Consider the following 24,610-nt stretch of genomic DNA (forward strand, 5'->3'; position numbering starts at 1 on the left):
ATTTTTTCACCATTGCGCCTTTTTTCATTAAAGCACACGATTTATTTGTGCTTAAAGCCCCAGCTGACCTTAGAGCTTTTTTGCGCTTTTCGCTTTTAGTAACACTGCATGCCACCTCAACAACCTAACCCATTTTACCCCTCCCCTCTATTTATTCTTCCAACATTAAAATTTTCTTCCCCTCCACCACCATTGCCACCATTATTACCGACTAAAAGTAGTAAGACTATAAATACCAAACACCCAATCAGTACGCGCTATCTAGTCCATTACCGATATAATACACAGTCCAAAAATTCATCAATTTGAACGCAGTAAGTAGAAAACGAAATGGAGAAGGGCCGAAGAGGAGTGATGGGTTTGTGAGAGCTGATCAAATTGATTTGAAGAGCTTGGATGAACAACAGGAGAGGCACCTTAACAGAGCATGGACTATGGGAAAGAGCAGCAATAAGAAGAAACCGTTGGATGATTCGTGCATTAACTACTCTACCGCTACGGCAGCAGCCGCCACAGTCACCGCCTCTGCCGCTTCCCTCTCTCTATCTAATTCCTCCGGCGTCAAACCCAGGCAAAGACACGACTGGGAATTGACCCTTCCAAACTCATTTAAGTTGTTTACACCGCGAAGCAGTCGCTGGAAACGGAAAATTAACATTCTGGCGAAAATGTGGTGGTAGATACACCGTCATCGGAAATGTGGCCGGAGATTCCACTTCGAGGCAGTCAGCAATATGGTGGGGAAGAAAACTTGAGGGGAGGGGTAAAATGGGTTAGGGTGCTGAGGTGGCATGCCACGTGGCATCCACCTCATTAAATGACTGCCACGTAGGATTGAATGTCCAACTTGGACAACTTTAACGGATGAGGGTTATATTTGAACCAATAGTATAATGGTAGGGGTATATTTAGACCTAAAGTATAACGAGGGGTATATTTGGCCCTTTTCCGATAGTACAGGGGTATATTTGGCCCTTTTCCGTTCTTTTTAAGAATGTCACATTATATTATATTCTGACACCATCATAAAACGACTTCTCTAGTAGGAAGTCAATTGCCTCTCAAAACCCCACCAGTATACCTATATCAATAAGATATATTTCATTATTATATTCAAATCAATTCTACCAGAAAACAATTAAGCAAATGAATTTCACCACACTATATCCTTACACCATCATAGAACAATATTTCCAGTAGGAAGTTAATTCTCTCTCAGAGCCCCACCAGGCCGCCAGTATACCTATATCTTTTTTTGAGAATGGTAATATTATCACTAGTATACCTATATCAATGTGATATGCTATTATTGTATAAGCAAATCATTTCTACCACAAAATCCATTAAGCAAATGAATTCCATTATATTTATTTTTTTGACAATGTTAACATAATTCCATTATATTATATTCTAATATATAACAAAATCCGTAGTTCACCACCTTAAAACCAATACCCAGGTTCCGTCTCACTCGAAGTCTCGATTAACACAAAAGCTAGTGAAAGCCAATTTTCTCTTCAAAAATACACACAATAACACCCCCCCCCCCCACCCACACAAAAAAAAATGATCAGAGGAAGCCAATTCTCCCTCCCTCTAGAAGAACACAAAAACAGAAACTTAGTCAATATCCCTGGATCAATAGTCAAACAGAAGACCATGGCATTCAACAGTCACCAATAGTCGAGCAAGCAGAAAGACGCCAATTTTTCAGATTAGACCGTTAGATTATGGCACTCAATAACTTGGTAAATGTTCTCTTCCATCAAGCAATTTTCTAATTAACTTTGCAAAGAAAGAATCTGAGTTAGCAAATGAGTGGGCATTACGACGAAAATTGATTTTGCAGACATTCAAACCTCTGTCATTTTGGATTATGAATTGTGGGTTTGAGTCCAGGATTACTTAGGACTTTGAAGGGTTGGAACAGAACTCAGGTCATGCATCTGGGACGTGCCCGAGCAATCGCGATCAGGCCATGCGAATCATCTTGAGGCATTGCAGGGGCATACCATGAGACTCAGGGACAGAGGAGGCTGATCCAGCAAGCAGCTCACATTTACAGAAATATGCAAAAAGTAAAACCCTTTTCTACCTTTTAAGCACATCCATAGGTACATAAAAGATATCAACTCCCCCGGAAAATACTATTAAGGAGAGTAGAGGCGGATCATGGATTTAAATTTGAGTTCTGTAAAAAAAATCTAGCCCTTTTGGTTAGGTTAGGCTGAAGGTTAGGCGCAGGGGCTGAATGTTGCGTCTAAAATGAGAACGGATCGTTAGTTCAAGGGTTGAAAGAAACGGGTCAAAGAATTAGGGGCGGGCTTGGATTTAAGAAATGGGTTGGTTTAATTTTTAAATTAAGTAATATGTCGCGAATCAAAACAGGCCAGGTGGCAATTTTAAATTGCAAAACATCATTAGGTTTCGGCTGTTAGCTTGAGGAGTATCCTTGAGCCAAAAGAGGAGAGGAAGACATTTGTGAGCCATTTTCCATAATTTAGGGGTATTTTTAGCCCTTTTCCATTCTTTTATTTCCACTGCCCTGCCAAAAGAGATTTCTTCTTAAGGTATCAAATCTCTTCACCACACCTACAGGACCTGAAAAGATAGACATCATATAGGTTGGTAATGCATCCAATACACTGTTAATCAGAGTCAATCTCCCACCTATGGATAAATATTGCATTCCCAGTTTATCAATTTCTTCTCACACTTTTCTGTTACTCCACTTCATATCCCTTTTGATTTGCCCTTTGCCCACAAAGGCATGCCCAAGTAGACTGTGGGTAGATGTCCCACTTCGCCTCCTAGTATGTCAGCTAGCATGTAAATCTCCTCCACTATATTCATATTTACTAGATAGATGTAGCTCTTCCCCCCAATTAATGTGCAAACCAGAGATTGCCTCAAAAGGATGAAAATTACCCTCAGTACCATTAACTGCTCTTTACTAGATCACAAAAAACCAGTGTATCATCTAAATACTGGAGATGTGAAATCTCCAGGTTATTTGTTGTTCTAGAGTTGATTTCAGAACCAGTGATCCATCCACTGTTTCTAGCAGTTTGTAGCATATCATTCATTCCTTCCATAGCAATGATGAACAGGAAGGGTGACAAAGGGTCCCCTCCCCTCTCAGACGGAAAAAGTCCAGTAGGAAAACTATTGACCAATACTGGGAATTTTACTGTGTTGATGTTGCTCTGATTAACTTTTAGTATTTTTTAACTAATGATTCTCTGATCAACTTCTAATCTTTAAACTTTATAGATGCACATCAGCATGTGTGCCCTTGGGTACCATTTTCCTATGTGTGAAATTTGTAAAATCATTATTCCACTAGGATATTTTTATATTGATAACCGAGAAATCCCCGAGGACCGGTAGCACACAAATTCCACCAGGATAACTTGCTCAGTCTTCAACGAGTGAGGGGCGTAGTCAAGGAACATCTGCTACTATTTTCCATAGGCAAGACGATTCTTAATTTTATTGCACAGTATGCAAGGAAAACATCATCTAGAAAGTTCCTTATCTATGACAATCAAACATTGCTGCACTTTCAGTAAGAAACCAAGTACCTTTAAACTTAGAAGAAGAGGATATTGATGAAACTTTGACAACAAGTAAAATTCATTTACGTGTATCCAGAAGAAACCATGATCTACCACTTTTACCAAGGAATACATAAGTAAATTGAATAAACAGCTATCCAACCTCTGAAAACTATCAACAAATTGAATAATCCAAGGAATACAGTGGGAAAAAAGAAACAAAAGAGAGTCACCGTTACCATTAATCTTGTCATTGAGCTCATCCTTTGATGAGGGGAAATCTGAATCTAAAACAAATGGGTGCACATGCTTTGAATTTTGAACTGAATCCTGCCGTTTCCTCCGTCTTAGTGGCCTTGAACTGAGCATAAATTACAAATAAAGCAGTGGCGAATATCATAACATACTTCTGAAGTAACATCAAAGAGCTACAGTACAAACTGAAGGAGCATGACAGTTACATACCAAAAGAAGAATGTTTGTTGCTTAGGATCCACACCATCAGCAACAATCTGAAGATCACTCCAGAGAGCAAGTTAATTCGCACATTAGAAAAAGCATGACTAGTAAGAGTAGTCAAGCATTTCAAGTATCAGAAATGAATAAAATATTACATAACTGACTTTTCAAACCTCTGCCTAAACAAAATTATGGAGGAAGTTAGAATCTAACCAGGCATCATGTAAATAAAAGGCATGACCTTATGCTTTTTTTGGTAAGGTGATAAAATATTATTAACAAAGGGCATAAATACCCGTATACAAGAAGTATACCAAAAGGTAGAGGAACCTCACCAAAACAAATGGTTCTCTATGAAAGACACTCAATATCCTATACATAACGGGGTGTCATGGATGCACCAAAACATAATAAGGGAAAAGAGGCTACTCCTCAGGTGTACAAAGTTCGTCTCTATTCCCTCAAAAGACATGACCTTATTAAAGATATTTACGATTAAACTACATAGCTTTTCTTTTCATCAAGAACCCAGTAAAAACTTCCTAGAAGGTCAACTGCAGACATGATTAGACAGATCAAAATACCTAAAATAAGAGTTCAGCATCCATCTCCTACTGTCATATCGAAGAAAGCTACTTTCCATTGCACCAGATTTGTGCTAGGAACAGACACTACAAACAGTATATGATTCACCCCCAAGTGAAAAGAAAACATACTAACCTCAGATCTCCACATCTCACTTCTCACAGATACATTGACAGCTTGATATTCTTCATTTACCTAAAAATGATACGAAGGTTAATTTGACAGCTTAGAACAATACAAAATTTAAATTTTACTTGAAGCTTGCTGAAGTTTACCAACCCAAAATTCAAAGTTGAACAGATCGTGGGATGAGCATAAGTGATATCTCAAACCCTAAACCAAAAAAGCAAAGATAAAAAATATTAAACTAATAAGATAATTCATTCAACTCAAATTTCTTGCCAAAACCATTTCCGACTAAACCCATATAGCTCAGTTTTATTAACAAAACAAAAGATTATCCCAGTCATTACCTTAAAGCTAGCACATTTTACCAAGCAGAAAGGACAGGTGAAGTCTTCTGTCACTGCAAGTTTAAAAAAAAAAAGAGTAACTAAGTAGCTTGAACTGCACAAGAAATATACGTGCGGAAGAAATTTGATCAAAGAAAAGAATTCCGCGCGCATATGGAAGGACGCAATGCAAATCTCATCAATTTCACCATTCAAAAACTATTAACTGCACTCACACCAAGAGCTGAATATATTTCGATATATGTAGGATGGTGGCAATTCAGACAGATTGGTTTGACATATGAAAGACTAAAGTCCGAGTAGCAAGTTGGAGACTTTTAGTTGATTGCTCCTACAATTAATTTCAAAAGGATACAATTTTGCTTTATGCCCAGAATCAAAAGCTGTGAATCAGAGTGTACTCAAAATTTCAACTTAGCCACTTTTTGCATGACCCAATAACATGAAGCACCCATGTATAGTAAAGGGAAGTAAGACATCCAAGTAACAAAGTAACAGTGAGTTCAGGACGTAGTTTAGGCGACAAGATTTTATTTTTCAAGAAAAGAACAAAATGGAGCTGATTCTTTAACCGGAAAAGAACCCTACTTTAATCATTTTAAATCCATCCAAGAAAACGCTTTACAAAACAAAACTAACCAACTTAGAGTCGTCACCTCAGTTCAAAAGCACAAGGAACAACCACCCAGAGCAAACTACAGATATTGGTGGCAATATCACGAAAAATTAAACAAAAGCAGCCAAATATGAAGTTAAACAAAACATAGCTTTACCATAGAATGATGAATTTTTTTTTATTTTATTTTTTTTAAAAAAAAAAAAATTAAATCATCTAGCTGTGCGCTAGTGGTATTTTATTCCAGAAAAAAATCAAGTATATACAGAATCAAACAAAAGGGGAAAAAATTAAAAACAGCAAAAAGAAAAACTAAGCTAAAAGAGGAAATAAGCTTTGAATAGGATTAAGTTTACCTTCTGTTCTCTGCAACTTATTGTTATAGTACATATAGTTGAAAACAACATTTCCTGTCCTCAACCTAGAAAGCGAGATAAGTAAAAGGATTAGATATTTACTTCACAATGGACATAAAGAATTGGGAAGCTCTTTAATTTCAGTATCAAGCTAAGTCCACACCTTCAAAACTCTCTTAAAACAAAAGGAAAGAAAAGAAAATAAGGAAATGTTGTTTGCTAAAGAGATAATGAAACTTGAAAGGGGACATGCAGCAGAAAAGACATAAATCAGCATCTTGACTTATTTCAAAACCAGAGTGCAATAGAGCATGGTTTGATATATAGCATTTTTATGACTTTGTGCTGCATCACTACATTCACATTGGAAAACGAGATGGATTCACAGGCTTGATCAATTTGGTTGAATATGTGAATGATTTACAAACCGGTGAAGGTAGCAAAGATGGGTAAGAACAAGGTCTACCAAACATGGACAAAAACTTGCTGGGAACATAGGAGGAAGCTAATCCTGCTCTAACAAGGTAGATATATACCAGTATAATTGTGGGGATCTGAGCTCAGCTAAGTTTTGCTAGAGCAGTATGCCCCTGAATGCTGACCTGAGCTAAAAGGGCAAATCTACCTAGTGGCATGGGCTCAAATGAGCGATAAATTGAATGCAAGTAGGTGCTGGGGAAGAAGAATTAGCACAATGATGGAAGTATTGCAGTCAACAACGATGGTACTGATAATTTCTCGTACAGCTAGGGACAAAAAAGCATCGCATAACGACAGAGACAAGAAAGGCAATACACACAAGTCACCACAAAATGGAGAAAAATGCTGCGCAGAAAATGGGTAACTTCACCTAATTATTTGAGGCAATGAAGTTGTAGGAATGTCACTATAGGAGAAAGAATCATAACGCGATCTTTCTCTTGCACCAGCTTCTTCTGCAGCAATCTTCACTTGCAGCTGCTGTATTGTTGCCTTTCGTAATCCAACCATTACAGCATCCAAGAAAATCAATTATATAAGCAAACAGATTGAATATCTTTTATTACAATCCTCAAGGACATAAGCACTGAGTACAAAATGACCTACCAGAGCCGCAGAACTGCGGGGATACTCAAAGGAAATACATCTGTCTTTGTCCAAACAGCTTGTCTGCATATTGAAGACACAAAAGCTGTCAGAGAAGGTGGTTCCTCTAGTTTTTCTTTATTTCTTCTTTTTATTTGGGTGGGGGTTAGTCTTTTCTTTTTCCTCAATGGAGGACGTACAGCAAGGATCTCTTGGCAAGAAAATAGGAGTAATTAAAAGAGGATAAAATTCTTTTATTAAAAAAAAAAAAAAAAAACTCGGTAACAATTAACTGTTCACTAATCGATATGTCTGACTATGCATCACTATTACTTATTTCATTATGTGTGACCATGTATCAACACCAGAACAACTTCACGCGCAAATTAATCAGAAGTACTGCAGCAATGGCCTTCCAGCATCATTTATCCAGAAGAACCAGCCTCTGCACAACATCTGGCAATGCCCACTATGAACGGGTTCTACATCATGAAACACTAAAAGAAAACAGTATATCTAGAAGAATCAGCATCTCTACCAAATATGTGAAGTGCTGACTGCTTGGTTATCAATGCTTATGATTAACGAGGTAGAGAATCAGACATTTCTTGTTTTCACTTACAGAACTATTAAATATAACATATAGGAGCAACATGGGCAAGAGAAGAATTATCTGCCTTAACTAACAAAAGACATTCAAAATTGAGTAATGCTTCAGACGATTCTAGAATTTCAGACGTAGTCAAGTAAGCCAATGAGATAGATCATATCCAGATTCAATATTGGTATAGAAGATTAGTCATGTTTTAATCCAAGTGAAACAGAAGCTGGTTTTAAATCTACTTACTCAGTTTGGTAAAGAAAAGGGAGGCATAATGACATGACTAAGGGCAGTTGCAACGCCCCCAGCAGTAGCAAAACTACAATTTACAGAGCTGCCGTTTGTTTCCAAAAAGTGTTGCAATATTTTAACGCAAAAAATTTTCCACCAAACACCAACACAGAAAAGCTTCTCAGTTTTTTGTAAAATCTGAAAAGCACCTCTGGAGTAGTATTTTGCAAAAACTGCAAAACTTTTTTCTATTGGTGCTTGGTTGAAGAAAACTTCTGAAACCACGAGCTGTTTTGGTAAAACTAAGGATGTACATTTGAAGGATATAAAAAACTAGTGATCATCTTGATCACTCTTCCAGATTGTCAATGAGATGTTGGTTCACAAATTAGTCCACGAAACAATATCAAACTAGCAATACACACTACTACTATTTTTTTTAAATGGAGAAGGGTATACGGTGGGCATTATCCACCGAGTTTCGAACCGTGCACCACCGCCTATTGGGGGATTTTCTCGATTAGAAGGGGCAACCCGGAAATATGTCCTCTAGAGAGAGAAGCTCCTACTTCTCTCTAGAATCTGGGAAGTTGGAGTATATGTCTTTCAAGGAAGCCTTGGTCTGGCCAGCTTTAGACCTGGAGGTAGATGCCGTAAAAAGGAGTCAACAAGTGAACCTATGTTCTCACTGTCGGAGGAACATATTCGGAAGAGAAAAAGTTTTTTAAAGTCTTGCTTGGTTGGTTCCTTCACAAAATGGGTGGGTTCACCAGAGGCAATCAGAAACTGGGCTACTAAGGAGTGGGAAGTTACAGATGGCTTGAAAATCACTCAGCTGAGTGATACTCAAGTTTTGTTTCGCTTCGTGAATGAGGATCAGGCTATCAAGATACTTCATGGTGGGAGAAGATGGTTTAATGGCAATTTTATGAAGCTAGAGAGGTGGAGGGAGCAAGAAGGGTGTGTCGATTCACGCTACGGCACCAACACTGTGACGGTTAATCTGGTGGGTCTCCCGGTCCATCTTTGGTGTGTTGATCTTTTCAAGAAAGTTGGGGATCTATGTGGGGGATTTGTGAATGTTATTTGCAGTCTTCATGATATGTCTAGAGTGAGAATTTTGGTGAAAAAGGGGGGGAGAGTTCCTGTTTCTGTTGTGGTGGATGATGGTGATATGGAGTTTAGAATATGGTTATCCATTGATTTTACTCCAATGACGATGTCGCAAAAGACGGAAGGAAACAACAATAATCCTGAGAGGGGAGAAGGAATAGGAGGGGGGAGGGGCAGGGTTTTTGTTAAGGGTGGTCTTCTTTCTCCGGAAGCCATGGATAGGAGGTCTGTCATGGAGAAGAAGAAAGGAGGCAACAGGAAGTTTGAATTTTTGAAAGATAAAAAAAAAACCCTAACAATGTGAAAAGACAGAAATACCCTTGGATTAGTGAACTGGGTTGGAGGAGCAGATTGGACCGGTTCACTAATCAGAGAAGATCATATGGCCAGATGGCAAAAAACTCAACCGGAAACAGAAATTTGAATCAGCAGCAGCAGCCTAGCCGGAATCTTCATGCTCCGGCGCCGGAAATTGAGCAAGGAAGGGAATCTCCTCAGGATCACTGTCAAGCACCTGGGTCTTCTGATTCGTGCATGGGGGAGCAGCAGAAGGGCGCAACCTCTGTTGCAGGTGCGGCGGGTTGCTGGAAAAATAATTCCGGCGACTTCGGAAGTCACAAATCAGGGGTGGGGGGCAGTCGATCTGACCAGGTGATGGGGTCTGGGAGTTCTACAACTCTGGGCGAGCCTACTGTGCTCAGATCTAAGGCTACAGAGGCTCCGGTGACCTCGCCGGTGCCGGAAAAAGTCACTGTTGACGCCGGAAATCTTCAGTTAGCTCCTTTTCTTCCAGAAACAGTGAGAATGGACCGGGAAGTATCCGAGGGACCTCCGTAAACTCAAAATCTCACTTTTCTATGGAGGAAGGAGCTAATTCTCAACTTTCAGCTAGTTCTCAGTCGATGTTTGGCACTGGCAGCAGCTGTAAAGTCATTCAAATAGAAGATGTGGTGCCATTAGCTTGTGTTGAGGAAGCAAGTAACTTGACAAGTTGGGAGGGAGAAAATTACCTTAGGTTTGGAGAATTTTTGGGGGTGTTATTTGAAGGGAAGGAGGATAGGGAGGTAGTTTTGCTCAAGAATATTAAACAAGAGGCAAAAGAAGATAGAGAACGGGAGGAAGATTACGGGAGGGAAGAGACAGATAGAAGTTTGAGTGAGGGGGAAGGAAAAGTGATAGTGTATGAGAGGAGACGTAGAAGTAAGGAAATCAGTGGTGCTACGGGGGAGAAGAGGAGGGGGAACGAGGGTAAAGACATTGTCCATGGAAGTTAAAATCATTATATGGAATGTGAGGGGGTTGAATGACCCAAATAAGAGGGACATCATCAAAGTGGGGATTAGGGAGTGGAGTCCGGATCTCTTGTGTCTTCAAGAGACAAAAATAGAAGTAATGACAGATGTGGTTGCTAGAAGTGTTTGGGGGGGACGATGGGTGAAGTACGATTGTGTGCCAGCTATAGGGAATGCAGCGGGTATAATAATGTTATGGGATTAAAAGAAAATAGAGGTGATGGAGGTAAGTAAGGGCGAGTTCATGAGTGCGCCCGGTTAAAAACAGTGGGGAGTGGTGAAGAGTGGGGATTTGGGGGTGTGTATGGACCAGTAGGGGAGGATTCCAAGGAGAGGTTCTGGGAGGAGATGACTACTTTTATGGCGAGGTGGGAGGTTCCTTGGGTCTTAGGGGGAGACTTTAATACAATACGGTTCCCGGAGGAACGGTTGGGGTGTAGGGTGTTGTCTAGGGCGATGGAAGAGTTCTCGGAGTTTATTAACAATCTTTCTCTTGTTGATCTTCCATTAACAGGTGCAAGTTTTACATGGTTCAGAGCAGTGTTATGAAAGGCGCTCGCCTTACGCCAAAAGGCGTGAGGCGTGGCAAGGCGAGCCTGCCTCGCCATAGCCAGCTAAGGCGTGGCAGTTTCAGAAAGGCGAGGCAAGGCGAGCATGGCGAGGCGAATGCGTATGGCGAGCAAGGCGTCGCCTTTTGTTTTTTTTTTAAAAAAGAGCTGTCTTTTTAAATACATATATTGAGAATAAAGAGTAAATATTATTTCTAGGGTTTTATACTTTTATTTCGTCACTTTTCCATAGCAGCTGCGTCTCCTCTTCTTCTTTGGTTTCTTCTTCTTATTCCAACTTCCACCAGCTGACCAGCAGCAGCAGAGCCACCTTCAGCTTCCGCCACTTTCAGGTAAGCTGCTTCTTCTTTTTCCTTCTTCTTCAGTTCTTCTTCTTCTTTTTCCTTCTTCTTCTTCTTCTTTTTCCTTCTTTCTTTTATTTCTTCTTTCTTTCCAGCCTGGCTGGCTTTTTCCGGCAGCAGATTAGCCTTTTCCAGGCAGATCTGACTTTCCGGCAGCCGCCGGTGACCCAATTCCGGCAGGTTTTTTTTTTTTTTTTCATTTTTCATTAATTTTTGCCTTCTATTGTTATATAAACAGATTTCAATAATGACATCCCATTCCGATGGCAGAGATATAGGGTGGAATTTTGGTAGAAAAGGTCCAACTCAACATGAAGTTATATGTAATTTTTGTGAAAAAAAGTAGCAAGGGTGGAATAACCCGGCACAAACAACATTTACTTGGTGTCGGAACAAATTCTAAAGCTTGTAAAAAATGTCCGGAATCAGTTAAGACGGAAATAAGAGCTTATATGGAACAAAAGAATGTGGCAAAAACCCAAATGAATTTCGATACATGTGTGGCTGATCATATGGATGATAGTGATGATGATATGGATGAAGTTAATGAAATGATGCCTCCTCATCAAAAATGGAAGACCGGGACGAAAGGTCCTATGAATCTTTATTATCCACAGAAGCCAAAGGAAGGGGCAGGTGACAGTTCGAGTAATGAAAGATACCGGAAGATTTTAAGGGATCGTGCTGTAGGTGCTTTTGCAAGATGGGTCTACGATGCAGGGCTCCCTTTTAATTGTGTCAATGCCAAAAGTTTTAAAAAAGTCATTGACTACATAGGAGAATATGGCCCTAATATGAAGCCTCCAACCTATCACGAAGTTAGAGTTACTTGTCTAAAAAAAGAGGTGGAGAAAGTTGACGAGATTGTGGAGGAACATAAAGTGCAATGGAGCAAGTTTGGATGTTCCATTATGATGGATAAATGGACAGCCCGGAATGGAAAAATGGTCATCAATGTTTTGGTAAACTCTCCAAAAGGTAGTTTGTTTCTTGGATCATATGATGCTAGCCACTCTTCTACGGATTCCACTAAAATGTACAGCTTGTTTGAGAGGACTATTGAGTCAATTGGAAAGGATAATGTTGTACAAGTGGTTACCGATAATGCTAGTGAGAATGTAAAAGCAGGTCAAATGATGCATGGCACATTCCCACATATTTATTGGACTCCATGTGCTGCCCATTGTATCAATTTGATATTTGGTGACATTTTCAAGATCAACCCGTATGCTTCAGGTAACTTTAATATAGTTTTGACTTGTGCACTTGTGCTATAGCATCAAAGTGTTACATTTTACAATTTATACTTAATAACTATTTGGTATTTCTTTTGTAGTTTTTAGCAAGGCTACTAAGATGTATGCTTACATCAGTCAAAGGCCATTGCTATTAAACTTGATGAGGAAGTTTACAAATGAAAGAAATTTGGTGAGAGACCGGGCAAGACTAGATTTGCAACAGCTTTCTTGACTTTGCATAGTTTTTACATGCAAAAGAAAAACTTAAGAAGCCTAGTCACTTCAAATGAATGGAAACAAAGCAAACATGCAAAGGAAATTGCAGGGAAAGAGGTTGCGAGGAACATTATTTCTCCATCATTTTGGAATGATGTTTGTAAGGCACTTAAAGTTGGTGGTCCTTTGATTATCGTACTTCGTTTGGTGGATGGGGAGAGAAAACCACCAATGGGCTATATTTATGAAGCTATGGATCTTTGCAAAGAATCTATTGCAAAGGCATTTGGGGGTGATGAGAGGAAGTATGAAAAAGTTTTTAAGATCATTGATAAAAGATGGTCGGATCAACTTCATCGACCTTTGCATGCAGCAGGACATATTCTGAACCCGGGTTATATTATAAGAATGCAGCTGCTGAAACTTTAGATGGAGAAGTATGGGATGACTACATTTCATGTCTTGAGAAGTTGGTCCCTGATCACAATTTGAGAGATAAAATGTCGGTTGAGCTTGGTAAGTATAGACAAGCAGATGGGACATTTGGTAAGGAATCTGCCATTAGAGCTAGAGACCGTTTGTCACCAGGTAAGTTAGTTGTTTTAGTTGTTTTTATAACTTATTTGATTTCTTTATACTTAATACCTTTTGAAATATTTTTTCCGTAGTCGAATGGTGGATGCAATATGGTAACCATGTTCCAGCCTTGCAAAAGTTTGCTATCAAAGTACTAAGCTTAACTTGTAGTGCATCCGGATGTGAAAGAAATTGGAGCGTCTATGAACATGTGAGAGAGAAGAAGATTTATTCTATCAGTTATATTACATAATTACATTATCCTTATTTTATTAGCATTCTTTAATTACTCTCTACAACTTACACACAGATTCACTCCAAGAAGAGGAATAGACTTGAGCTAAAACGTCTCAATGATCTAGTGTACATTAAGTACAATAGAACATTGAAGCGTCGTTATAAAGCTCGCGACACCATTGATCCAATTAGGTTGGAGAATATTGAGGAGGTAAATGAATGGGTAACTGGAGCACCCGAAGACCTTGCAGAGGAAGAGTTAGAAGATGATGGTCTCACTTGGGGTGTTGTTGCTTCGGCAAGTGGATGTGAGGAGAGTATCTATGGTCTTAGGGCGAGTTGTTCAAGTTCAATGAACAAGGATAAAGGGGTGGCTTCTTCAAGTCGAGCCCTCTTTGATGAAGACTCTGAGGAAGAAGAAGATGACAGCCAATATAATGCTAACACTCTTGTGGTTGAAGAATTTTTTTAGATCTTGAAGAAGAATAGATGTTGCTTCGTAATAATTTGGTTAATGCTAACACTTAGGGACCTTATGACTTATTAACTATCTAGTTGGAGACTTTTAGACTTTAGTATCAACTATCAATTATCTACTTTTAGTTTTTCAATTGAAATATATACTGTATTTTGTTAAATATTTGAGTTTTTGGGTATTTATATATGCATATTTAATATTTTAATTTTTTGTGTTAATTCTCGCCTCGCTCCTTTCCACAAGGCGCTCGCCACGCCACGCCACGCCACGCCTCGCGAGGCGTAGGCGAGCCCTTGTCGCCACGCCTCGCCTTTCGCCATCCTAAACAAGCGGTTCGGAGGAGTTTTGACTTCAAAATCTGACTTGATAGATTCTTGGTGTCTACCGAATTGGGAGGAGATGGTGCCGGATGTCCGCAAGTTCCTTTGCCTAGATTGATTTCGGGATCGTGCTTTATCGTGCTTGATGGGAGTGGAAGGAGGAACGTACGTATTCACTTTCGGAGTTCGAGAATATGTGGCTTCAGGTGGAACATGCATATTCCTTTCGGGTTCGAGAATATGTGGCTTCAGGTGACAGACTTTGAAGATAGAGTTAATGGTTGGTGGAATGGTTATGAAGTTGTAGGCACACCTTCCTTCCGACTTGCCAGCAAATTAAAATTGCTAAAAGGAGATATAAGGAGGTGGAATACTGAGGTGTTTGGGAGGGTAGAAGTTAAAATGAGGGAGTTAATTAATGTGGTGGGGGAAATGGAGCGAGTGGAAGGGTTAAGGGAGTTAGATGAGGGGGAGAGTATTATGAAGGAGGAGACGAAGAAGGAGCTAGCTGATTTGGCAATAGCTCAAGAGACTAGTTGGAGGCAAAAATCGAGGGCATTGTGGTTGAAGGAGAGGGATTCAAATACAAAGTTTTTTCATAGAGTAGCGGTGGCTAATAGGAGGAGGAACTTTGTTGATTCTTTAGAAGTGAATGGAGTAGTTTTTGAGGGGGAGGAGGAAGTTAAGGGGGCCATTGTGGGGTACTATGATCGGTTATTTAAAGAAGATGTTAGGTGGAGGCCGAAGCTTGGGGGAATAATGTTTAGTCAAATAGGGGAGGGGATGGGGGAGTGGTTGGAAAGGGCTATTGTAGAAGAAGAAGTAAGGGATGCGATTGGGAGTTGTGCAGGAGACAAGGCACCGGGACTGGATGGCTTCACTCTAGCTTTTTTCCAACATTGCTGGAGAATAGTCAAGGTCGAGGTGATGGAGACCATTGCGAGCCTTCATGAAGCTGAGAGTTCGAGAAAGTCTTAATGCGCATCTTTCATCACTATTGTGCGGAAGGAAGGGCGGCGAGCATCAAAGATTACAGGCCTATTAGTCTGGTGGGTAGCATTTATAAGATTATCTCTAAGGTCTTTCTAATAGACTAAAAAAAGGTCTTGGATGAAACAATATCCTCCTCTCAAATGCTTTGTGGAAGGAAGACGTATCCGACGCGGCTTTAGTGGCGAATGAAGTGGTTGACTCTAGAAAGAAGGAGAGCCGGGAATTTGTAAGTTGGATCTGGGGAAAGCTTATGATCATGTGAATTGGGACTTTCTAGACTTTATAATGCAAAAGATGGGGTTTGGGGACAAGTGGAGGAAATGGATGAATGCTTGCATCTCTACTGCCAGGTTTTCTATTTTGGTGAATGGGCGTCGGGAGCTCGAGGGGGTTAAGACAAGGGGATCCTTTATCCCCTATGCTTTTCATTCTTGTTATGGAAGCTTTGAGCAAAATGATTGATAGGGCAGTCACTGGAGGCTTATTGAAGGGTTTTGATGCTTCATTCGCAGGACAAAGAAGTAATGTAGACTAAGCATCCTCTTATTTTGCGGTTGATACCTTGGTATTTTTTGTGATGCTTGAGGTCTCTCGGGTAGATATGAGACAGATACTTATTTGGTTTCAGGTTGTGTCGGGCTCAAGATCAATCTTGGGAAATGTGAAATCGCTCCGCAGTAGAAGGTTAATATGGATGAGATTGCACAAGTGTTGAATTGTAAAGGCACGTTCCTACCACATATTCGTTTGGGCCTTTCCGTTGGGTGCTTCAAACAAAGATTTAGCGGTGAAATCCGGTGATTGAAAGAGTTGAGCGAGAAGTCAAGCGGGGGTGGCAAAAAGAGATACTTATCAAAAGGAGGAAGGAAGTATTGATTAAGAGCACTTTGTCTAAGATCCCAACTTATTTCATGTCGCATTGCGCAGTCAAGCTATAAAGTGACGAAACGCTAGAAAGAACTTGATGAATTTTCTATGGGATTAGTGGATGGTTCTAAAAAGTTTCATTTAGTGAATTGGAGAGTCATGTACATCTCCAAAGGTATGGGGAGGACTCGATGTGAAAGATCTTGGGGTGTTGACAAAGCCTTGCCAGGAAGTGGTTATGGAGGTTTGGGGTGGAGAACGCCTTTGGAGGGGTGGTAGTAGCGAAGAATGGCATTATGGAAGGTGGGTGGAGGACTAGAGAGACATCATAACACCGATTGGATGTAAAGCACTATGGAAGGATATTATGAAGGGTGGAAGACTTTAGTAGACATTTCTTTCAAAGTTGGAGATGGTAGTAGAGTTAGTTTTGGACACACTGAGTGGTGTGGCGAGAATGAGTTGAGGGGTAGCCTTTCCCTAACTTATATGTAGTGTCCCGTCAAAGCACGATGACGGTCCAACAAATTGTGAGGCTCTCGCGAGGAAGTTCATCGGTGGGATGCGAGGTTTAGGAGGAATTTTCGAGGAGACCGGAGGCAAGAATTTTATAGTTTGATTGAGTTCTTGTAATGAAAATATTCTTACCGATAGATCGGATACTTGTAGTTGGCGAGAGAGTAGAGTTGGTTTATTCCTTTTGTTAAATCGTTTTATGAAAGGTTATTAAGGAGAGATGAATGTATTTTCCTCATCGTGCTATTTGGGTTCCGGGTTAGAGGGGGTGTGTTTCTTTGCGTGGTTGGCAGCAAGTGGGTGTGATATTGACGTGAGAAAACTTTGAGAAAGAAAAGAAGATCAACCGTAAAGCTGGTGTTTCAAGTGCGTAAGAAAGTACGGGTGAAGATGTGGATCATCTCTTTGTTGCATTGTCGTGGCTAACAGAGCTATGCGGGAGGCGGTTCTTGATTGGTTTGGGATGCGATGGGTGATGCGGAGAGTGGTGGGGGAGGCTTTGTATAGTTGGGTTTATAGAAAGGGGGAGAGGAGTCCTAGGGCTTGGAAGGTTGCCCCGCTAGCACTAATGTGGGTTATTTGGAAAGAGCGAAATAGGGGGCATTCGAAGGGTGGAACTAGATATTGTAAGCCGCAAAATAGTCTCTTGTTTCTAGTTTTGCTTTTGGTGTTTCGTTAGACCACGTTTGTATAGAAAAAATCGTCTCCTTTTTAGAATCATGTTTTGATGTAGTTCTCTCTTTTGGTATACGGCTTGTATCACGGGTCTTTTCCCCCAACCGTTAATAAATTATTACCTTATCAAAAAAAAAGGAAGGCACCCGGTGCCTAACTCCCGCTAGCGCGCGGGTCCGAGGAAGGAGCCGGACCACGAATTCATTGTATGCAGCCTTACCCTGCATATCTACAAGAGGTTGTTTCGACGGCTCGAACCAGTGACCTCCTGGTCACATGGTAGCAACTTTACCAGTTACTCCAAGGCACCCCTTCTGGGGGATTTCTCGATTATAAAAAATAAAAATAAAAGAACTAACAATACATACTTCTATTCAGCAACTTCAGCTATGGCGTACCTTCATGAAACAAGGGTTCAAGTCAACCGTTGATAACATCTCAGCTCTCTCCCCTAAACTCAAATTCGGAGACTTTTCCCACAATAAATGAAGTAATTCCATCGGCATTTTGCCCAACAAGCAGTGCCCTTCAAGATTCACTACCAAAATTTGAAAATAAGATTAGAAACAACAAAGATGATGGACCATGAGAAACCTGAAGAAAAGATCAAAAACTTAAATCTCAACTAAATATGGAAGAGGGAGGTTATCAAGCATACTGAAAAATGAAAACGTACAAAGCAGCAAATAACAATAAGGCAAACAGACAGCCTAAATTTGATATAGTAACAACCTCTATATGGTTTTTCTTTTCATGTGCTAATGAAGCCTAACAATGAGTGCCTATTCCAAACACTGAGGAAAGTCCGTGGACTTCTTTGAGATTTGTTGACAACATTCCAGATATAACATTCAAAATATGTAATTATATTATAAACATCAAACCCCAAACATGAATTCATAATGATGCTTAGATTTTTTTATTGGAAAAGGCAAATGTGGTTCAGTTGAATATAACTCTCTACCTCTTCTTACTCATAATAAGACTCAAATAGACCAATGAGCCAAGGCTCTTCCATACTGATGTTTAGAGTTATGAATTAAATTGTTATTAAGCTTGCTGTGCAGCCATTAGATTAGACTGAGATATACAAAGTTTCCTGTGTTGCTGTTAAGTGTTAAGTATCTGATTGGTTTCACACAATCCTTGCTTGTTAGAAGATACTCCCTCCGTTCCATAATAAGTGGTTTTTAGGCTCATGCACACCCCTTAAGAAATTGCTCACTCCTACAAAATTAGAAGTGTTTTTACTAACTTACTCCTAATCAAGTTTTACTATTTTCTAGGGAAAAAAAAGGTAGTAATGAATCTTGACTATTTCAATAAGGGTAATCTTGGAAGAATCTGCCCAAAGTCTTCTTGAAATCCTAAAGCACCACTTATTTTGGAAAAAATTGAAAAGCCTAAAAAACCACTTATTATGGAACGGAGGGAGTACTCTCTAACAGCATCGAACTAAAAGATGTCCATATCTTGGCAGGTCCATAGAGATAGAAAGAGAGGAAAGGAAAATTAAAGACACAGTGTTCATGTAGGATAGTGTGAAGGAGAATCACTATTATAAGGGCATAAAGGGACAGGTAGAAGGTAAATTCTAAATTTCTCTTTCCTCAATCAGCTAAACATATAGATCCCTAAGAAAGATAAGAGTAGAAAAGAATTAGCATACAGACCTCCTGTACTGATTACCATACTGCAATTACTACGTCATTGCCATTATATTCTTTTCCTTTTAATTCAGGCATGTGAAATAGGTCACTTCCAACTGAAGAAACATGTTTTCAGATGTGGCACAATACAGATGGTTAGACTTTTTTTGAAAATGTAAGTATATAATGGCTAGACTTGCAATGTTTGAACAATATACATATGCTTAAGTTTTAACAAACCATCAAAACACATATATAGCAAAAGAGAACAAAATGAAAAGTTGCAGAGTTTGAAAAAGCTAGCAAGCGTAAATGCCAGATAAAGTTTATTTGACACCGGTAACTGCACAAACTCAGGATCTTTCCAACTTCCCTGCTACTTACATGGAAATGAAGATGTATCCACATGATCTCTCGCAAGTTCAGCTGCAAAGGCAGAAAACCATATATAGTTGGCCCTCATATCGAATCTCGACAAATAAAATTCCAGAAAGCACTTTATACCTACCAAAGCTGACAAACAGGATGACAAGAGAGCCAGCAGTTATTTCAGCAGATAGTTTATTCATTTCAGGGAGAAGGAATTTTGCTTGAGCTCGATTTATCCCATCAACTCCACTGAATGAGGTTGATATGCATGCCCGCCTAAATTTATAGACAGCAGAATGCTGTAACCAAAGGGCATTAGCAAGGTACCCAACAGCATACAAGATTAGAACATAGTGGACGTATTTGCACAAGATAAGAACTTACTGCCTCAGCAGCTGCAGAACTTGATACTGGCCTTGCCAAAATTACACACAAAGGAAACAAATTCTGGACCTGTGATTCATCGTTCACAGTTGCTGGCACAGATATTGCCATTCGAATCCTAAAATAATTAGTCATAAGGTGTAAGTACTATACAAGCTTAAATGCGTAATGATTGCGACCATATCATACAAGCTTACTATAAAGTCTTAAATGTGTAAGTACTTATAACAAATTTTGAAAGGAAAAATGTTAGACAAACTTGGCAGCAGTAATTAGGTCTGTCTTTTATGAAGTTACTTTGCAGCCATAAGGTGAAGCGACCATATCATGCAAGCTTACTGTACAAGTCTTAAATGTGTAAGTACTTATTACCAAATTTCAAAAGGAAAATGTTTACCAAAGAGACATAGCACTATAAAGTTTAAACACTGAATCATATTGTGAAGACATGTCTTATCACTTGGAACTTGTTTGATTTAGATCATTGAACATTTCCCGACTTTCGATACAAATTCATGAAATTTAATAGAATAATATTGACTAAACAGCCATTGTCAAAAAACAAAAAAACAAAAACAAAAACACTAAACAGCAACTACAATTATGAATTATTCAAACAAAAATTTCCAAATAGAATCAAGTCTGAAAAGTCATGTCTCCACACAAATTTAGAGCTTCACTTCCAAAGCAACATAGACGATATTACATGACAATTAAAAGTACCTCAGAGCATCTAGCATATGAGACATAACCTGGAATAATGGAAAAATTGGGAGTGAAAGCAGTCACAATCAGAATATACCTCCTTTTGTGCTTCGCTTGAATTTTGTACTGTAAACATCTTTGAAGGAAGGAAGGCTGCATGATAGTCTACACTCTTTTAGAAACATCTTACACAAAATACGGATGATGAATGTATAATTAGCATCTCATAAAAGTGATGAGACCAATCACATTAAAACTCATACAATTCGTAACAAGCAAAAATGGAACTCAGGATCTAAAACATCAGCTCAAAAGCATGGGTGAGAGAAAGATAATAATCTTGAGTATGCATTTATCGAAAACGCTTGGAACTGACATAAGATGCATTTATTTAGAAAAATGGCTGAGAAAAACGACAATGCTCTTGAGTATTTTACCACAAAAACTTCAACTGACATTTAAAATGACTGTTTGATGCAGATAAACAAAACCAATAAAATCAACAACATTTGTAAGACCATGAACATCAACTAGGAAACTGACACCAAAAACATTAGCCTTGACGAATAGGCAAAGTGGTATTCTCAAGTAAGTACATTACATTTCTAACAGCACGCCGTTGGAGAATGTTGTAGAGTTCAACAGGTTTGCAATAACTTGAAAGGCTTTCTTCTGCAGCAATCTCCTCCTCCGCAGACAAATGTGTAGCAGAATCTTGCCTGCACATCGAATCCGTAACTGTAGAGTAACTGCAGTAGCAAGTGTAGTTCCTGTTCCACAAATTACAATATAACAATCAACATCCATGCTTCTGTAAGTGCATTTGAGTATCTTAAAATGTAATCATTGAAAAACATAAATATAACACTTCAAATGCAGGACACAGGGAATATCTTACGTGGTTTCACGAGCCACTAAAGGTATGCCTGGCATCCTTGTCACACAGTATTCAAATGTATATTCATAGTTCCCTCAACTTCACTAGATTCAGAAATTAAAATCATGTGAGAAGAGAATCATAAAGTACTTCACATAATGGGCAACAAGGGAAAGAAAGATAATAGTAAAATCTGATTCAGATTTCTCCCTCAGATAATACATGAGCCTTATTTTCCTCCTCCTCTTTCCTGTAGTTTTTTTTTTTTTTTTTTTTGGGGGGGGGGGGGGGGGAGAGGGTATCCAAAAGAACAATCATTCTCATCTCACTTGAAAAAACAAACCATGAAGTCTCACAATATGAGTGTATGGAAATAAATAGCCTCTTATCAAAGTGCAACCGGATAACCATTTTAAGAAAATGATACAATAAAGAGAATGAGATTACATGTTAGGAGCCTTTTTGATAAGCAAAGAACCAATAGAAAAAAATTGGAACTACCAGACAGAAAATGTGAGTGGAGCTTAACATGGCAACTCGTGTGAAGTTTCTTCATCCAGCGAAAGGGATACACTTTTGGCTATAGCATGAACAAAACTTTGTTCTTTGATTTACAAAGAAAGGGGAACCACAGCAATATACCATTGGAACTCATGTACAAATGCTTTAAGAAAAATACAAATGTCACTGAAATAGTAGTGTTCAACTTAAGGAAGAATAGGTTGCCAGAATGGCCCACCGCAATGAATTAGCAAGTAATTATCAAAAAAACAAATTAGCAAGTCATGTGATACATTAACAGTATTAATCACTCAAAAAGATCAGGAATCAGTGTCTTCCTAACAATCAAGAGTGATTCAGAAGAGAGAGAGAGAGATTGATCTGCAACATTTTTGTCTCTAGTGTAGAATATGAATAAGTGAGTCTCTCATATAGTGACTTGTCCCCAAAGAAGTGAATATCTCATATGGTAATCTGAAAACTAGCAGAACAAAAAGAAAATTATGGAGATCACACAGATGTCCGCGGGATAGCATCCGCTAACCAGTCAAGTCTTCTTACCTTCCCAATTTCTGTTTCCCTCCCACCTGCAGATATGCCATTCTCCCTCTCCTTTTCGTAGTCCCCACTAAACCTTCTTAAAAGAAGAGTCTGGCAACGACCCCCCCCCCCACCCCGGGGAAAATCTTACACCAGACCAATTTCTCAACAGTGAGCAATTCCATTTCCTTGAAGCTGAGAAAACTATCTCCGGGCAAACGCAACCCAATGGAATTATCGATCTAGAATAGCTCATCAAATATATTCATTCCAGCACAAGTAATTGGTGAATTTGATCTTGAAAAACTTTAATCAAATTGAAGTACAACTACGCCTAGTTCAGCCTTCAAAACACGCGTGGAGGCAGGATACTTTGTCCTCTAAGATCTAATAGACCCCCCTGCTTCTCAATTAGTTCCTGATTTTAAGGATGAGAGTCTGAATTGACATACAAAGCTGTGTTTTTCACATCACATTCAAATGAATTACATATATATATATATATATATACACACACTTTATTCTTTATCCAAAAAGACTATTTCTTCCAAATTACCAAGGAAAAAGGGCTATAAAATCGGTAAGCAATAACCAATTGCAGCCGAACAGTCAGTGAAGTGTCATTACAACAACAACGACATACCCAGTGTAGTCTAGGATGTACGCAGACCTTACCCCTACCTTTATGGGATAGAGAGTTTGTTTCCAATAGACCCTCGGCTCGAATGAAAATAAAAGGATTTGAAGCATGGTATTAAGAAAAATATGACAACAAAATAGCAAGATAAAAAAGCAAATGAAGCAACACGTTAGTACTACACCTTGAAGAAGAGAATCTACCCAATTACTAACTAATACTACTCATAAGGAGGGGGGAAAAAATCAGCTAATAATTCAGATGCAAATAATTCAGCTAATCCCATCTTTACTTAATTGCAGCCAAACGCTAGGGTCATTCTTCATAGGCAAGTCCAAACAAACAAAACCGAAAGAAAAAAAAAAGATAACCTGTGGAATTCCCCAATTACTGATAATTAATAGAAAAAAACGCAAAATTAGAAGTGTTGCCAATGTATAGAACAATTAGAAGAATGAAACCTACAATCGAATCGACGAGATAAGGTCGTTTGAAATTTGGCGGACGTAAAATTGGATCCGAATTTGGTTTCGATTTGTTTGTAACTTTGACCACTCACTCAACAACAGGCGTTTTTCGGCAAGGGTCAACAGAGAACTGAAACGGAACACTTTTTAACTTTGTATTGACACATTCATTAAAAAATAAAAATAAAACTATTTAATAGTAGTATTAAAAGAAAATTGATAAAAATACTATTTATTTCTGGTAAAAAAAATTCTTCGAAAGATTGATAAATTGGTAAGGTTTTTAAAAAAATTGTATCTATCACTAATTGGAGCAAGACTAAATTTTAAAAATAATAATTAATAGTAGTATAGATGCATCTCGAATCCTGACTATAATAGAAATGCTTAAAGATGACAATACATATGAACTAATGATATTATGATAAAATTGAATAGATAAAGAGCGTTTATGAAATGAATAACAAAAAGATAAGTATAATACCTTAAAATTAAAACCTTGTATCCAAGCTCCAAATCAAAGTGTATTATTGTGAATTTGTTTCTTTTGATCTGCATATATATAATTTATTAATGTGCATAGGATTTTTAGGAAAAATGACGAATAATAGTAATACTAAGTTTAAAATTAAAGTAGAAGATGTAGTAGAATTAATGGGAAATAGAGGAATAAATTTAATTAAACCTATAAAAATAAATCCTGAAGAATACGCAGGGTTAGAATGGAAATTATAAGACTTTAGTAGAAAGAAGATTTTACAACCAGTAGTCACACCTAACGTACACTAATTAAAAGGATATAGACATCTATAAGATTTACTAATTATAACTATACATCACAAAGAGACATAGAAGAAGAAAGAAAGACTTAGATGAAAATGAAACTATTGAGTCAACCCTTATGAACGTAAATTAATACAAAAAGATTTTGAAGTAGACATAGCTAGAAGAAAAAAACACTTCATAGAGAAAATAAAAATATAAAATTTAAATGTAAAGGATGTAAGTTAGGAGATCTAACAATAGAAGAAACTATAAGTCACTTTAAATTATGTGAAGCTAGAATCGATAATTGGGGATATAGAGTAGAACATATACACCAAAAGA

At 38.6% G+C, this 24,610-nt stretch overlaps 2 protein-coding genes across 7 annotated transcripts in view; one reads left to right on the forward strand and one right to left on the reverse strand.

Annotated features, from left to right (window-relative positions):
• Positions 1-23,658, reverse strand: part of LOC132056723 (polycomb group protein EMBRYONIC FLOWER 2) — a 35,496-nt gene extending 11,838 nt beyond the window's left edge. Inside the window, exons 1-16 of one of the 4 annotated variants that reach the window (XM_059449040.1) lie at positions 23,502-23,657; positions 21,380-21,457; positions 21,083-21,251; positions 20,579-20,634; positions 19,777-19,894; positions 19,532-19,691; positions 19,408-19,449; positions 17,773-17,912; positions 7,133-7,195; positions 6,897-7,018; positions 6,047-6,111; positions 5,075-5,127; positions 4,881-4,934; positions 4,737-4,796; positions 4,023-4,069; positions 3,797-3,918 (exon numbers count right to left, since the gene is read on the reverse strand). In XM_059449040.1, the coding sequence (XP_059305023.1) occupies positions 3,797-3,918; positions 4,023-4,069; positions 4,737-4,796; positions 4,881-4,934; positions 5,075-5,127; positions 6,047-6,111; positions 6,897-7,018; positions 7,133-7,195; positions 17,773-17,912; positions 19,408-19,449; positions 19,532-19,691; positions 19,777-19,894; positions 20,579-20,634; positions 21,083-21,251; positions 21,380-21,414 (1,306 nt within the window). In that variant the 5' untranslated portion in view covers positions 21,415-21,457; positions 23,502-23,657. Of the gene's footprint in view, positions 1-3,796; positions 3,919-4,022; positions 4,070-4,736; positions 4,797-4,880; positions 4,935-5,074; positions 5,128-6,046; positions 6,112-6,896; positions 7,019-7,132; positions 7,196-17,772; positions 17,913-19,407; positions 19,450-19,531; positions 19,692-19,776; positions 19,895-20,578; positions 20,635-21,082; positions 21,252-21,379; positions 21,463-23,407; positions 23,464-23,501 lie in introns of those variants that run through there. The other 3 variants (XM_059449038.1, XM_059449039.1, XM_059449041.1) reach the window with 3 other exon arrangements.
• LOC132056725 (uncharacterized) lies at positions 11,152-14,128 on the forward strand. Of its 3 annotated transcripts, XR_009414921.1 has the most exons (4): positions 11,152-12,494; positions 12,595-13,300; positions 13,381-13,499; positions 13,599-14,122. XR_009414921.1 is itself a non-coding variant. In XM_059449042.1 (3 exons), exons 1-3 carry the CDS (start codon positions 13,051-13,053, stop codon positions 13,995-13,997), a joined length of 768 nt encoding a protein of 255 aa, XP_059305025.1. In that variant the 5' UTR covers positions 12,728-13,050; the 3' UTR covers positions 13,998-14,128. The 3 variants fall into 3 exon arrangements, 1 of the variants encoding a protein (XP_059305025.1); XR_009414920.1 differs by having other exon boundaries at positions 12,595-13,499; XM_059449042.1 differs by lacking the exon at positions 11,152-12,494 and having other exon boundaries at positions 12,728-13,300; positions 13,599-14,128.
• Positions 23,659-24,610: the final 952 nt, after the last annotated feature.

This window comes from Lycium ferocissimum, chromosome 5, assembly GCF_029784015.1.
Source record: "Lycium ferocissimum isolate CSIRO_LF1 chromosome 5, AGI_CSIRO_Lferr_CH_V1, whole genome shotgun sequence".
NCBI classification, from domain to species: Eukaryota; Viridiplantae; Streptophyta; class Magnoliopsida; order Solanales; family Solanaceae; genus Lycium; species Lycium ferocissimum.

What these genes read in the sequence shown, in the direction of transcription:
- LOC132056725 (XM_059449042.1), top strand. Translation starts at nt 13,051, where the DNA reads ATGGTCGGATCAACTTCATCGACCTTTGCATGCAGCAGGACATATTCT. An exon ending in TAGAGACCGTTTGTCACCAG is followed by an intron (nt 13,301 to 13,380) that starts GTAAGTTAGTTG and finishes TTTTTTCCGTAG; the next exon opens with TCGAATGGTGGATGCAATAT. An exon ending in ATTGGAGCGTCTATGAACAT is followed by an intron (nt 13,500 to 13,598) that starts GTGAGAGAGAAG and finishes ACTTACACACAG; the next exon opens with ATTCACTCCAAGAAGAGGAA.